Source organism: Harpia harpyja, chromosome 15 (genome assembly GCF_026419915.1).
Source record: "Harpia harpyja isolate bHarHar1 chromosome 15, bHarHar1 primary haplotype, whole genome shotgun sequence".
NCBI lineage: Eukaryota > Metazoa > Chordata > Aves > Accipitriformes > Accipitridae > Harpia > Harpia harpyja.
This window is the reverse complement of record NC_068954.1, coordinates 10,873,745-10,889,857: the sequence shown is the minus strand read 5'-3', so window position 1 is coordinate 10,889,857 and position 16,113 is coordinate 10,873,745. Positions and strand designations below refer to the sequence as shown.

At 36.4% G+C, this 16,113-nt stretch overlaps 1 protein-coding gene across 10 annotated transcripts in view; it reads right to left on the bottom strand.

The window, feature by feature from the left end:
- Positions 1-16,113, bottom strand: part of PUM2 (pumilio RNA binding family member 2) — a 77,490-nt gene that overhangs the window by 27,274 nt on the left and 34,103 nt on the right. For 8 of the 10 annotated variants that reach the window (XM_052810268.1, XM_052810269.1, XM_052810267.1 and 5 more), the window contains exons 3-10: positions 14,712-14,817; positions 14,220-14,407; positions 13,405-13,577; positions 9,929-10,199; positions 9,543-9,636; positions 7,473-7,598; positions 6,155-6,294; positions 4,265-4,403 (exon numbers count right to left, since the gene is read on the bottom strand). In XM_052810268.1, the coding sequence (XP_052666228.1) occupies positions 4,265-4,403; positions 6,155-6,294; positions 7,473-7,598; positions 9,543-9,636; positions 9,929-10,199; positions 13,405-13,577; positions 14,220-14,407; positions 14,712-14,817 (1,237 nt within the window). The remainder of the gene's footprint in view (positions 1-4,264; positions 4,404-6,154; positions 6,295-7,472; positions 7,599-9,542; positions 9,637-9,928; positions 10,200-13,404; positions 13,578-14,219; positions 14,408-14,711; positions 14,818-16,113) is intronic. The other 2 variants (XM_052810264.1, XM_052810266.1) reach the window with 1 other exon arrangement.

Here is a 16,113-nt window from a genome sequence, read left to right as displayed (position 1 = left end):
TTCTCTCTTATCAAAGATAAGATGTGACTTGCCAGATGATCTCCTCTCTAATTCCCTCTTTCCTCCTGTTTCAGTTTTTATTACTTCTCCATCACATCATCATCTCCCTGTGGCTGTGCAATTTCCCCTCCAAATTAACAACTACCAAAGCTCATTTCAGTGCCTTCACATTCAAGCTTACTGTGGTCTTCCACTGCAACCAAAAAACTAAAACATACTCTTTACTTCCTAATCAGTTCACATCACACCTTTTATTTTAGAATTCAACTGCTCTGTCTACACTTACTGTCTCCAGATCAGCGGGGAATATGAAAGTAAACAATCTGGTTTACCAATACTGTGCTTTGCTGAAATGATTTCTAAATGTCTCCAAAACCACAGACTCTGAAACCTTTCTGTATTCTTTTCACACAAACCTTAAATGTTCTTAAAGAATGAGAGGAAATCTGTTCTCTTGGCTTGTGCAGCCCATTCTTAGTGTTGCTCTTATCCATCCAGTAATTTCTTCAGTGTCTTTCACCGGATACTTCACACTCTCTTCTCACATTTTTGTATGTAATACCACAAAGCTTTGCCCAGATCTCCTACTCCCTTCCCTCTATGTAACTTCCCTCGCTGATGACACCCAAACGTATGTCAGAGTTTGTCACTTCTCTCTACTCAATGTAACAGATGTGACGCTTCTTACTGCCAACTGAATTATCTGCCCCTTTTAACAGCACCATCCTGACACCTCTCTCTCTCCACTCAGGAGCATAACCTGCAAGTCACTGTAGAGTCCTCTCTCCCTATGTAGGAAATTTACAGCTTCTTCATTTTCAACATTCCCAAGATCCCATTATTCTCCTCTGCATACAGATTTGAAAATTTATTCAGCTCTTAATTTTCCATCTTTCCTTAAATGCTGCAGTCTTCACTTCAGTCTCCCAAGCTCACCAAAACCTGAACCACTATAACTTTTCATTTGTTCCGATGAAGATATGCACAGCCTTATCTCTGCACTTGTCCTCTCACAAATCAAATTCGGAGCTTACTATCCTCCCAGTAAATAATTTATACTTTCTATAACCATTATAACTTTGCCAATACTGTAACTCCCTGTATGTCTGCCACAATTAAATTTGACTTCTATTTCATACTACCTGGAATGCATGACCCACTGCAATGTCACACTTCAAATTCCTCTAGGTAATAAAAAATGCAATGCCAATAGACAGAAATGGTTGATTTTGTTTTATACATGTTTTTCGGACAATGCAATTTATGTGCCCACCTGCATGCTAGATGCACCATTACAGTCAGTGCTAACAGCTTCACTTGCATGGATTCAATAAAACTAAGTTGCATCTGATCTAGCCAATGCAGTCAATGAAGCCTCCGGAGGGATTCAGCTGACGGGCTGCTAGACATCTATTTTAGGGTAAACTGAGCAGCTCTGCAGCCTCTGTACAGCATGTCCAGCCGTTGTCTGTGATGAGGGCTGGTTTTATTCATAGAAAAGAATGTATACTCATCATATTATTATGAAATTGGGAGTACCCTCTGACTTTGTCTTGCACATTTATTCAATCAGAAACTGTCTGGTTTTTAAGAATCCTTGTTAGTGAAAGACTTGCTAAATTAGGACTGGAAGAATTTAAAATGTAATTGCGTAACTCCAATGCAACATATATTTCACTTTTGATGGTTTTAAAAAAGGACCTGAATTTTTCTGAAAAGAAACTTAAAAACATTACATGAAAAGTAACCTGGATTTCAGACAATTTCTCTTTGCACTTAGGATGAAATATGAGCCTTACATGCTACATGAATACACCTCCCTAAATTAAGATGGAAATACTGGAAATATCAAATTTGAAAAATAAAACAATCCCACAGTTGGGATAGCTCATTAATTTCATCCAACATGAAGGCTGTGGCAAGAAGAAAGCAGCTGAAACAATTTAAAGACAGCAGTATGGATGAGCTGACTAATATACTCTCATTCATTAGCTCGCAGTGAAGCCAAACTACAAATGTCCTCTCTGCAAGGAATATTCAAAAGCTTGAAATTCAATTTGGACCTACACTTTCTTGTAAAACATCTAAGTCCATTGAAACAAGAATTCCACACACTTTCTGCTTGTTTGTTACATTGTATGTGTTGTTCAGTGGTTAGTTACTACCTGGGATTCACTTAATCACATTTTGGTATCCAGATGTAATTTAGTGATCTTGACTCAATTTTATAGTAAGTGAATAGAATAAGGCACCTCTGGAGCAAAACCCACTTTAGGATAAATCAGGTAACTAAAATAGAGTCAGATGAATCAAGACTAAAAGTTCCTATTTCTCTTCAGTAGCTGTAAAAGGAGCCTTAAGTATCTAGCTCAAATACAGACATCTAAAACAGTATCATGATTCCCATCTAAAATGGCTTGTATTCATTTCATCATCCCATATCCTCCTTCTTCACCTAGAAAGAGAAGTCACCAGCGCTCCCCATAACTCACTATGAAACCAACTTATGATGATTGAAAAGACAAACGTCCTTTTTGTTTATATTTTGAGCCCCATTCCCTGTAACAGTGTGGTCAGTAAGGCTAAAAGCCAGTTGCACACAATTCCTATTACAGAACAGTCTCAAATATGTTCCCATGAATAAAGTTTTTCTCTAGCCATTCAGGCATGCAGCAGATGGGACGAAGAAGCGGCCTACAATGGAAATTGAATAAAAAGGTTCCTGCCCTCATGGAAAAACCTCTTGGGGGCTCATGGAGGAGGAAAAAAGTCTTCAGGTCTCGTCTTCACAGGACAGGCTCTTGCATTACTGAGTTTATGTATGTGACCACTCAGTATTACTTTCAATCACCCATTTGGGGAGGGGGCCTTATTGTGTGTTTTAAGAACTACCCTTGAACCAAGATAGATACTTTTCTTTTTGAAAATAATGCTCTTTTTACATCTTCCTACAATGAAGTCACAAATTTGGGCTGGGTCAAGGTCTTAGATGGTCATCTGACTCAAGCTACATGTCACAGGCTTTTTACAAGGCACGGACCACTCCATAGTCTTAGAGCTCCATGTCCAAAGCAAGACCTAATAACTAAATATAAACAAACACCACCCACCCACCCCCCAAACATACAAAAACTGGTATAGCTAAGCCTTTGAGGCTTTTGCAAAGATGCTTATAGCATGTCTGGTATGCCTCAGTGTTTGCAGGCCTTCTCCATGCTTTGGTGAGTACAGAGATACCACTTGACAGGTGCTGTGACAGCACACTTTGCTGATTCTCAGGTGAAATATGCTAAAAGCTGAAGATACTATTGCATGAGAAGAAACAAAAATGGCAGTTTAAAACAAAACAGACAAGAAAAACACAAGAGCCAGTCTGTTCTGCAGCTAGAGGTGTAAAATCTGGTCGTGTGAGGCAAAGCGCACAATGCAGTCCTGCAGCATCCAGCAACAAATTAACTCTGACTTCCATAGGTTGTGAGGCATTTCACAGTAGTGCTGACAGAGGAGAGAACCTGTACAAGTCAAAAGCATTTGCAGCTACCATCAACATTACCTAACTTAACTATGTAAAATCTTAACTTTCGTACTGAAGAACGGCCAAGTATACTTAAGTTTTCTTGCTCAGGTAATTGTACCAAACACTTAAAAGTGATGCTGAACTTTACGCTAACACATTGTGCATTTATGACACATGTACTGAGACTCAGAATAACCATCCCCTGAATAAGTCAGAAGCCACGCATGCTAAAAGGATCTGAGGCTCCAAGCTTTGGAGTGCTTCCACTTCAAGCATGTTGTGATCTTCAGGGATGATTAAGCAGTCACTTTCTTTTAAATTTCCTAATTTTGGATTCTGAATTTTAGATTTATTATTGTTGTTATTGTTATTATATGCCACAAGTAAAAAATAACTTCAGAAAGACAAATTAATACTCCCTGTTGCAGAGTAATGAGACAACTCATGACCTTTTAAGACAGCATGTATATGAAATTATCCTGCAAAAATCTAGATACTCCTTGTGCATACATTTGTAACAACAAATACAGAGAAAACGCTCCAAATAAAAAATGCTAGAGGAATTTCTTGTGCTCTAAGAATCCCGTGCCAGTATTTTAATCCAACTGAACAACATAAAACTACATAAACCACAATTTTAAGCAGCTTATCATAAACATAACAGGACTTTGATAGTTAATCTGTTATTTAATAACACCAGTATTTTAACTTTTAGTGATTCTCTTAATCCACTGATAACATACATACCTGGCATGCCTGTAGCAAGACCCTGACCAAAAGCCAAAGCTGGATTTGCTGCTGCAGCTGCTGCAAGTGACTCTGCCTGCTGCCCTTGCTGACCCTGATTGGGAGTAAGGGGGCGCTGAGTTGCTCCAGCTCGCAGAACCTCAAAAAGACCAAAACAACACCCTTTCCTTAAAAGAAAGCAAGCCCATTATATTCTGAAAGAGGTCTAGAACAGTTGCTTTGCATATTTGATGCCACTTAGCTTTGAGTTTCATTTTGGGAATACTCCACCCTATTAGTTTCAAGGATATATACAAAGAATAAAAGGCATAAACTAGTTTGCTGACAAATGTGACAATAAAGTATCTGCCCTGCTCTGGACAGCAGAATCATGTATGTTCCATTGATGGTAATGAGTATAAAGCAAGGAAGAAAATCTGTAAGAGTGATACGTTTATGATCACATTATTTATTAACTGAACACATGTCCTTCCCTGATAAATGCATTTGTTTACATTATTTTCAGGCAATTAATGATGTAAGTCTGAATACTTCAGAGCTTGTAGTAACTCATCTAAATAATTAACACTACACTGCCAACAGTGCTGTAAAAAATGCACCCACTAAATTTTAAGAATTCATATAACACTCCATCACCACGCAACACAGGCTTATTATGTTCTGACAGCGTATCTCTGGGAATCCGATTGAAAAGCAATCTAAATTCTTGCAACTATTCTATTCTTCTTGGTTAATATAATCCTTTCCAGGTCCAAAATAAGAGAAGTACAATTTACAATATATCCCCACAAAGTATCTCACATGTGCTTTGCAGAAATTGGATATTAATTTTATGGAGAAAGAAAAAAAAAAACACTGGAGGGATGATATACATTCAGTTATGAAAGCAGTTCACTGATAACAATAATCAGTAGGAAGAAAGATGCACCTGAATATCAAAGCAGTGATGAAGGTACTCTGGAACTTCATGGTAACTCAAAGTCACTTCTCAAATTTACAAGAATGGCATGAAACTTAACCATATTGCCAGTAAAAAAAAAAAAAAAAAAACACCCCAAAAAACCCAAACCACACCATTTACATTCATTCAAGCATAAGATCATCATAAGATTTGGGTTTTCCCTTTGTGGAAAAAGGCCATTTGTTTATACTGAAAGATCATATAATGGTTTTAAAAATGGATCCAGAGTAACAATAGCAAATTAGCTTGCTTTTTTTTTTAAAGTTACTTAAAGAAATGGGATTTTCAACAAGTTCTTGTAACAATTGCTTCTTCTTGATTTAACAAGGCAAAAATAACATATGGCATATGATGACATTGTAATACAGTTATCCTGTCACAGAAAGATATGCAGGGCAATCCTTCTTCCCCATGAAGCAAAAAAACTACTGATAACACCTTTATTTCCCTACTTTTTAAAGAGACAAAGAAAAACCTGTAACATTCCATTTCCCAGCTAATTAATAAAACACCAATAATTTTTTTTCCCAAGCTTAAAAGAAAAATATCCTCCTAAAACATCCCTTTTCATCCACTTATGTTAGCTTTCTAGATTAGTTTTTAACTTTACATTAATTTTTGAGTAACTGTGCAGATAGCATTACCTAGACATAAACATAACAGCACAGTAACCTGGATTAAAGGAACTATTTTTCATGGTTTTTATTTTAAAAATTGGGAATGCAAAATAAGCTGAATATTAAGTATTGCAGTAAGTGAATTTTTAAAGACAATCAGTAATATAAGGAAATTGAGAATTTTTAATATTCATTTATTATTTGATACGACACATCTGAATTATGTATAATTTTCTAGAAGGTGATCCTTATATACTGAGAATATTAAGGTAAGGCTTTAAAATGTGCATCTCTTTTTTATGAAGGACATACCGGTTGCTGTCCCTGTTGTGCCTGTGAAGCCGCTTGCTGATTTGCTGTGGTATTTGCTGCTGCAGCTTGCTGCTGAAATAAATTGGCTGGATACACCCCCCATGGAACACCATAATACTGAGGCGGAACCACAGCAGGACCTAAAACCAGAAAACATGATTATTCCATCTGTTTCAGCCAGTTAAAATAATTGTTTATATCGTTTGCAGCATCCCTCATTAGTCTATCTTCTATACGTCAAAATAGGAATCAGTATTAAAAAGAAATGAATTCCCATATTAGCCAAAATGATACATGCACACATATGGGTTAAAGTACTCACATCAAACCATACCTTCTCTATGAAAAAAATAAACACCCTTGTGAGACTCAGATGACAAAGAAAAAACTTAAAGTAATCAAAGCTTGTATACCAAAGAACACTCAAAAGTTTCCATAGTTGGAAAAAAGATCACTTCAGAACACCACAGAATGAACCAAGTTCACTCTCCTGATAGTGATACACTGAGACTTTGATCATCTATTATTCCTCCTTTCTGTATGCTTCTTTTGCTCATAAACACAACTATTGCCTTTCCCTCCCCTGCCTACCACATCACGCTCTTCAGAGAGAGCACATTTACCTCTTCCAGTCTATTGATAAAGAATCTGTAGAGAAGTGAGCTCTCTATGTCATTGTATTGTACACATAATGCATTATGTATACATATATTTTAGTTCTTTCTACTGCCTTTCCTGTGAAACCACCAACTGGAGATAAGAGGGTTTTTTTCAAAATGCTATGCTCAGGTCTGAGCTCTAGCTGGGACTTAAATACTCAGTAGTGTTGTTTCACAGTGATACCCATTAGCTTTTTAAGAGATTTTCCTGGACTTGGGGTTTATCTGTTGTCTGGGCCTTTTAGCACGCTGGAGGTCATCTTTATTCTCATGCCCACTGGGAATGAGAAAACGTGGAATTAGAAAATTAATGCACCGAGTAAAAACATACAAGGAAAGGCTAGCTATCTCATCTTTTGAAAACAATACATACTACTAATGTCAGATGAAATCTTATTAAGGATAAACATTTTTACAACAGAAGAAACTTAATTGTTGTATATAAAATCCAGTGGAAAGAAATACTCAGAATCCATATATAACAGAAACTGAATCTCTTTACATTTTAGTGAAAATTTTCAAAACCACAATATTAATTTTCCTACAAGTCCCTCCTTCCTAGAAATACATTTACAGAGAATAAACAGGATGGATTTCAGCTTTTTTCTAATTTCGTTCAGTAAAATTATCAAGATAGACACTAGAAAGTGTTCAGTTACCTGCTAGGGTAGCTGCTGCAGCTAATCCAGCTGCAGTGTATGGGTCAGTACCTGGAGGAGCAGCACTGATAATGTATGGGTTTGGCACAAAAGCAGCTGGAGCCAAGCCTGCTGAGAATACGCCTGCTACAGTAATAAACAGAGTTTAATTACAGCTAACATACTTAGCAAGCATCGTCATATTCAAACTATATCTGTTAAAATCAGAACTGCTTGTACTTTCGAAGTTTCTAAGAGCAGGTACACCATTACAAAAATCAACACTTCTATGTCTTCTCACCAGTCTTTTCTTACTAATCGCAAGGCCCAACAGCTTTGTTTTGCTGGATCTACAGACTCCAAGGAAACTTCTCTCATATGTATCTACCCACCCTTATATAGAAGAGATTATTCTAAGTGGAATTTACCTTGTCCAGTTTTAACTATCTAAAAGTTACACTAGTCTTACAACTAAATCTGTATCAGACAAATAATCTACTGTCTTAAGTGAATCTGCCAGATAGAATGAATCACCTGCTAGAGATACAAATCTCTTTTCACTGACAATAGGGGAAAAAAAAAAAATCTAACCAGGTAGTTTGAATTGGATACCTAGGTTTTAAACAGCCAGTTATGGGATGCTAATCTTACTTTCAAGAATCCAAATTTGATATAAAGGATCATAATGGAAGGAGACAACCGAAGAAACTCAGTCAAACAAAGCATCACTACCCAGAGTTTCCCCTGTCAGTCAGGTTCACGTACTTTCTCCAACACTGAAGCAGCAACTGGTCCAGCAAGCGTAGCACATCAAGCTATGTTCCTCCTTCCAAATAGGAGGCTTTTTGCTAAATTTCTATTAATATGCATATCAGAAGAGGCTGCATTTCAAAGGGGCAAGATACAGCTGACTGCTCAGTCAGCACTTTATACAAAGTAGGGGCTTCTCTGCACTGTAGGGGCTTCTCTGCACTGTAGAAGCCAAAGACAGGACTTGTGGATTCGCACAAATGTCTCAATCTGCCATGCTCCCAGCTCTAAGGCTGTATTAATCAGCCACATAAACACTAAAGAGCTGCCACTTTTAAACCCCAGCTACAGGGTGCTGATCCCTCTCTGAACAGACCTCACAATCTAGCTAAACAAGCTGGTGGGAAAACACAACTGTCACCATATTGCAGGAGAATATGGACACATCCCTTTGGAGATGCTGCTTTCTATTTCTGTCTGCCCTTCTGATCCTGAGAACTCTTTTCCCCTTGAAGAGGAAGGAGATAGGTGCACACACCTCAACAACCTAGTGGTGGAGAGTGGGAAGGACAGGAATCTTTAAATCTGCCCTACAGTGTCATAATCTGAGGAGCTCCTTCCTTAAATAACGAATCGCTTCCATGTGAGTTCCACCCCCCCTCACCCTAAACACACAGCTTCCCCAGAGGGAGATAAAACCGTTGTCACTGAATTATAGCCTCCTTGTTGAGTTGCCAGCACAAAGAACTTTGTGTTTAATTAATTCACTGGATTACTTTAAAGAGACAGAAAAAAGTACTTGCTAAAGAATTAATTCCATCACAGAGAAAGGTACCCAACAAGAATAAAGAGCTATCTGCTTAAAAAGTCCCATTAACAAGGAAGAATGAATTAACACAAAAGTCTGATTTCAAAATCCTACTATACAATGGTTTTTAACTGGATTATCAAAAATACTAAACTGCAACAGAATAACAGAACTGTCTATTTTTGTTATTTGAGTAAATAAAGCTAGTGTTTCTATCACTACTTATAGCAGGAAAGCTTTTACTTTTTCTCCCATCAAAATTCAACTATTGTGCTACACAAGCAAAAATAATTTTTATTTCTTTGTGAACAACAGTTCAAAGCAGGCAAAAATTTACACAACAGAAAACTTTCTCTAAGGACAGGACAGCCTTATGCAGTCATTCTGAGCAGTTTTCAGGAGAACTGCTAAAAAGGGCCAACTGATCAGTATCTATTTGAATTAGAATACCATGGGTAAAACTGAAATGATTATACCAAAGCAACACACCCACTTTTGCCAGGGATGCCTGCTGTACTTTACAAAAACCTCACCTATGTGTGGCTGCTGAGCTGCAGCCAGTGCGTATTGCTGCTGCTGGGCTGCTGTTAACTGTTGAACAGTCAGAGCATTAGTCCTCTGGAAAAGCTATTGGAAAAGATAAAAAAAGATGCATTTCAGTTTTCAAAAGTGAGGGCTATAACATACTGGGATTTACTTACAGAAAAAGATTTTAAACCAAGATTCTATCCTAATAAGTTACTAAACTAGAAAATTATGCACCAATATTCTTCTAGATTAAATATACATTTATTTGCCTTTGACTAAGTCACAGACAAAACAAAATCAAATGCATTATATGCTTAAATGACGGATTATCGAAGAGGATGACACACAACTTAAAGGACCAATTTGCCATGTTTTCAAGTCCAGTACTAACCTGCTGCTGAGAATTGTAGTCAAAGAGTCCTACAGTAGCTCCTGAAGAGTCCATTTGTACCTGATTGCCAGGATAGTCAAACTGTAGAGAATCAAGACCAACTTGTTCCATGGCATCTAGATTCTGATTTTCTGGATTTGAGAATTCTTCTACCAGAGGCTTGTGGGCTGTAGGATTGGGAAGTGGACCTAATCCTTCTGTGGTGCTGGGATTGGGGCCCAAGCGTTCAGCTACTTCTGTTGGGGAGGCTTGTCGACTTCCAGGGGTACGACTGTTTAGAAGAAATTCAAGATAGGCATAATTTTATTTATTTTTTTAAACTTTAAGACTATACAGCTCTTCAAATCACTGAGAAAAACAAACTCATCTTTGAGGCTGTTTTGAGTGAAATGGAGTGAACTGTGGTCACCTGTAACTTTTGGGATGGCTCTTTATTGCATTTTGGGAGCAACAGGAATTATTAGAAAACTTACTGAAGAGAAATTAAAAAAAAAGAGAAAAAGAAAAAAGGAAAAGGCTAACTGCATCTCACGCCAAAGGAGAGAAAGAGACAATAAAACTTCAACTGGCAAAGACAAACATACAATATAGCAAGTATCTTTCACATCTCAAAAGCAAACAATACATTTTTTACCTTAAGTAAAATGGACTAACAACTGCCTCATTTAGCATTTGACTAAAACATTTCATTTCCTACACAACTCATTTAATAGACTACACTACACCATATGATTGGTCAGGAGAAAAAAAAAGTGTTCCTAATATAATCTCATTGATTCTGTCCCAGTTTCCAAGAATTATTTATTTCCAAGAATAAATATAGCCTGTTGTTCCAGAAGAAAATCTTTAGGATGGAGGAAAACATATATGTTTTATTTCTGTTGACAGTAAGACAGATACAGAGCTGGAAATTGTTTACTATGCCAAACCCCTGAAAGTTCAATTTCTAAATATGAAGGGCTGGTGGTGACTGAGATGTAGATAGCTACACTTACACATCTCTAGGTGCACTAGTGTTTAAATTCCCATCAGAGGCAGTGAAAATCTAGTCAATACCGTTGACAGAGCCTAGACAGCAACTCAACTGACCAGTCACTAGGTGTTTACTTCAGGGTGAAAGATGAATTGTTCTCATCTCCACCAGCCACATTGACTAAATCCCCACTGACTACAGGGGAATTTCTGTGCACCTATAGACACCTACAGGCAAACACCTCAAGAGACATGTCAACAGATTCACATCCTAAACAGATTCCCAACCCTGTATTTGGTTAGATTCAGGGTACCTTAATTTGGAGCGGTACTTCACCTTCTGTGTCAGGCCACATTGTTTGGACTATCAATTTTTACTGGCAAAAATCTAAGTCAACTACTAGGAAGGAGTTGTGTGACAGAATCTATGATCCCTTAACAGCATTATGGTGTTGGCAGAACTCGCTAATTATGTATTGTTTCTCAGGAAACAGACAACTTCCAGTTAAGTTTGCTTTATTTGTGAAAACTGGGCTCAGATACAAAATGCCACCTTGCAGGATGAAACTACACTTAGTCGAGCAGTACACTGCCAGATGAGTATGGTACACTGCTAATTCTAGGATAGAGACATAGCCTTAGTACTACCTGTTCTCCTCCCTCTTCAGGGCTCCAAAGTTGAAGTACATCTGTTCCTCACTGAAGCACAAGATTAATGCAAAAAAATCTGCTAGAACTTTGGTATTCGCTGATTCCAACCCTAAAGACTGTGTAGCTAGAAAGCAATCTTTTAGTGAGTTTATTCAACAATACTGTATGATCTATTACTTTGGACAAAATACTTCAAAGATAAAACAGTTACACTGGATTTATTTTAATGTAACAACCAACCTCATGACAATCATCTATAACATACTGGCTACCATCTAAGTATCCTAGCCAGCAAACATGTCTTGCTCAATGTACAAAACTTGAGTTTGAAGCCATTTAATATTCCTTATTCTTCCCAAGTGACATACAGTATCAACAAAGTGAAGAACAAAAAGAAAAAAGGCAGTTATTTCAGTACATATTGTAGTTTAAAAAAAGCTGCAAGTACAATAAAAATACAAGGAGGAGGACAGGACAAAGTTTTTTTGTTAATACTTATGTTTACCTAATATAAGTTGCTCCTTATATTGGTGCTGTTCTGTTGCTATAGTTAAAGTTGTGTCAATACTTCAATTATAAACCTCTGTTTGGAGGGCTTTATACCACCACTTTACACAGACCATTTAAATTAGATGGCTTTTTTTTTTTTTTTTTGAAGACATTTACTGGCTTTGGATGCTTTTTTGCACTTGTGTATTTTTTAAAAATTTCTCTCTTTAAATAACGCAAAAGGTACTACACAAGCAACTATTTCAAAATTGAAGTAGATACTGGTAAAGAAAAGCAGGACAAAATTTAATCTGCATTTTCCACATATAATATTGAAGGTAACTTTGTTTATTGTGCGTATTGCAGCATGCATCCGAAAGGAGCTAATTTGAGCTCTCAAATGTGCTTGGTATTATATTCTTTTCAATAATACATCTTGAAAAATAGATTTGAAGAATCCCTCCTAAGCCTCAGGTAAATACATTTTTTAAAGGGTAGGAAATACTTACGTATGGGATTCAAACATGCATTTTAATATACTTGTTCAATTATGAACTAATGAAACCACAACTATTCAGTCACGTTCATCACATTAATACAAATTTATGAGCAGCACTCTAGTTTTCTGATCTTGTTAATTCTTCTGTATGACAGTTACAAATGCATCACAGTCATTTAAAAAACAAAGATTAGTCCTTTAAAAATACCCAATTTAAAATGCAGCTTAGTATTAGGAAAAAACCGTCTGGCTGTGCTGTCATATAGGAGTTCACAGTTCAAAAGCTCAAGCTTGGTCCAATTTTTTTTTCCCCCTAAGTAAACAACCAAACCACAACACCATTCCATATTGTGAATAGATGACATTTAACTATGTGAATAGGGAAATACATTGTTTCTCCTTAGTCAAATAAATGGTTTCTATCAAGACTTTTTGGGGGAAATAATTGTGTTAGGCTGTGGTATCCACTAGCAAAATTAGAAGGAAGATTAAAATTCTGTAGGACTTACTCTCTACAACAACAATCAGATGCAAAAGTTATAGAGTATTAAAAAGAAGCAGAGAGAAAAAGGAATTTAGTTTGAAATTAAAAGGGTTAAAGTTTTCATCCCTCTAATTCACCACATTTTGAAGGTACCCATTTTACTTTGAATAATTACTATATTAAGATGAATTTGTCTCATGAGAAGTGACACATACATTAATGACATCCTAAGAAACACGTGGCACAGTGGGAAAGGGAGGACGTGAAGTAGGAAGAATCAGTCTGCAGCTGGGTAATGTTTAAAGCTGACACACAAACCGGAACTGTAATAATGCCCTTAAGAGACATGCTCGTCTTCTTGAGAAACAGTTAAAAGCTTACTTAAAATCTTTGCAATCGGCATCCATTCCATTTGGCAAACCTCTGCCATTTATTTTAGTAACATCCTCATCATCTCCTTGTTTAAGATCTCTGTTTTTGTCCTCCTCAAATGGAGAAGCCTTGCCTTTCTGATCTCCTTTCTCAGGTCCATCTGTTTCAGCATCTCTAGTGCCCTGAGGAAAAAGAATCTGTTTGATTCTGAATATTGAACAGAACACAATAGGAGCACCACAAGGTGACCTAATTCTACACTACAGCGCACGTAAACAATACAAACAGTTTGTTTTCAATGAAATTGCATTTGGTGGGTAACTTGGTCATCAAGTTTCAACCAAATGCAATTAACAACTGCCAAAATGTGAAAAGGAATGCCAAGATTTATAATGGAAGAGCTAACTCAACCTTAACTATAGCGGTGCTGTTAAAGCAGTAACACTTCAAATTAGATAAAGTTTATTTTATAAGGTTAAAACATCTAGTACAAAACAAACCCATATGGAAACATAGAATAGGAAGATCTAGAATAAAGCCCATCACACATTTTAAATTAAGTTATTTGCAATCTTCTTCCTATCTTTATTTAAAGGTGTTAGGAAAGTACTTTTTTAAAGACAGCTATTCAGTCAAGATTCCCAAACCACTTCCCTCTTCTGCCCACTCCAACCAAGACAGACAGACAGATAGCAACTACACGCTTCTTTCTAAAGAGAAGAGTTAAAAAAGGAAAATGGACAAATACAGTAGAAAATGCAACCATATAAGACAGTAAGACCGTAGTAGGTAACTAGGCAAGCTTAACACACTGCATTACTTACAAAAGCTCCTTTCCTAAACCGGGAATCCAATTTATCAGCTGGAGAGGAACTTAACACATATTCTACCATGCTCACTCCAAGGCCACCACTTTCTGATCGTGGAGACAATACAGCATTTACTTCACTGTTTCCATGAAAACCCTGTCCAGGCTTTCTCTGTACCATAATAGGTTGGGACATAGAATGGTCTGTTAAAAACAAACAAATAAATAAAACTATTGTATTTTTTTAAAATATAACTTGTAATGTTTTTGCATTTCATTACAGAGGCGATATTAAACAGGACCAAAATTAAATTCAATAAAAAAATCCAAATCCCAGTTTCAAAAAGTGTTATTGGCACACAACCACCAGTGTAGGATACATTTTCACAATTAAAATTGAAGGAAAATGAAATTTAATAAACAATTAAAATTTATAATACTAATTTACTTTGAAAGAACATTTAGTAAACACGACTGATTTTTCAATACATCTACATGAATCACTCACGAGGAGTTCCCCATGCAGTCTCTCTCCACTCATCACCAAGGAATATCCCTTTTTGTCCATCTTTTGCTGAATCATCAGGTTCCCAAAACTTTTTGGCAGGTAAAAGCTGTTCCAAAAGAGAAAATGGTTTTATTTAAAATAGGCTTATAAATGGGCAAAAATTAGCAATACTATTAAAAGGATATGCAAGTAATTCATTTTAGATACTAAAGTCAGCGTTACATAAGGAAGCACTCATTGCCACGGAATAATTATAAACACTTAAAACTTATGTTGTTACTGAAGCTGATGCTGTATAAAGAAATTGCTCAAATGACCCCAACCAGACTGAGATTCTGAAGTTATGAGGGAGATATACAGAATATAGAAACAGCTGTGAAAAAAGCTAATCAAATTAATCCCTGTGTTAAACCGAGTTAATCTTCTCAGAAACTTTAACTAACACTGCCTTCTTTCTGTGTTCACTCAAAAGCTTGGCCTTTAATTAATACTACCATGATAACCAGAAACAGCAGCAATTCATTGTAAAATTATGTTCACTCAGAAACAAGTCACGTTGCAAATTTTAGAAAGCGACTAAAACACATGGTGGCAAGTCAGCTCCTTTAGACCATAGGGATCTGCTGATTACAAATCTGTGACATTCAAATTTGAAGTTTCACATACCAATGATTTCATTTAGCTGTATGATTTTTTTTCATTACTACTTCTAAAGCAGAAAGTTTCAAGTCAGATCAATATCACTTCTTGTACTGTCTTCAAGGACAGAAGACCGAGTATGACATGACAGAAGCACTGCACAAAACTACCTCAAATGTCAGCATTCTTTTTACATTTTACTACTGTTACTTTATTCCTCTAACTTCTCCCATCGGTAGCAGTAAAACCGCCAAACTCTGCATATGACATTTTCTCTTGAATATGCAATTAAAAACTTGTATTTTCAGACTATGTATTACATCCTTTACAAGGTCCATCAACTGAAACTGCAATGAAAACAACTTGCAAAACAAACTAGGAAGAGCTCTGAAGACAGCATTGTAATCCATCAAATTTTGCAAAATACAACTTTCACTTTAAAATTTTAGATTTTGTGAATTTAGAAAAAAAAATGTAATCTGATAAAGCTTTGTTTACAATAAACAAGTATGTTCTAGAGCTTTGATTCTCCTGTTAAGCAACTAAAAAATCCTTCTGAACTTCACAGCTGCTTAGTATGAGCCTTGATGAAACTACTAAAAAAAAAAAGAGTATTTTTTTAGGTATTTCTTCATGTAGTATTGAAAGAGCTCATGAAAACAGCTTAGAGAAGAGGATAAGATTGCAATTAACAGGCTACAATATTAACACTGAAATAGAGGTGATGAGAGCTCCTCTGGAGTAATTTAAGGATTGCTGATTG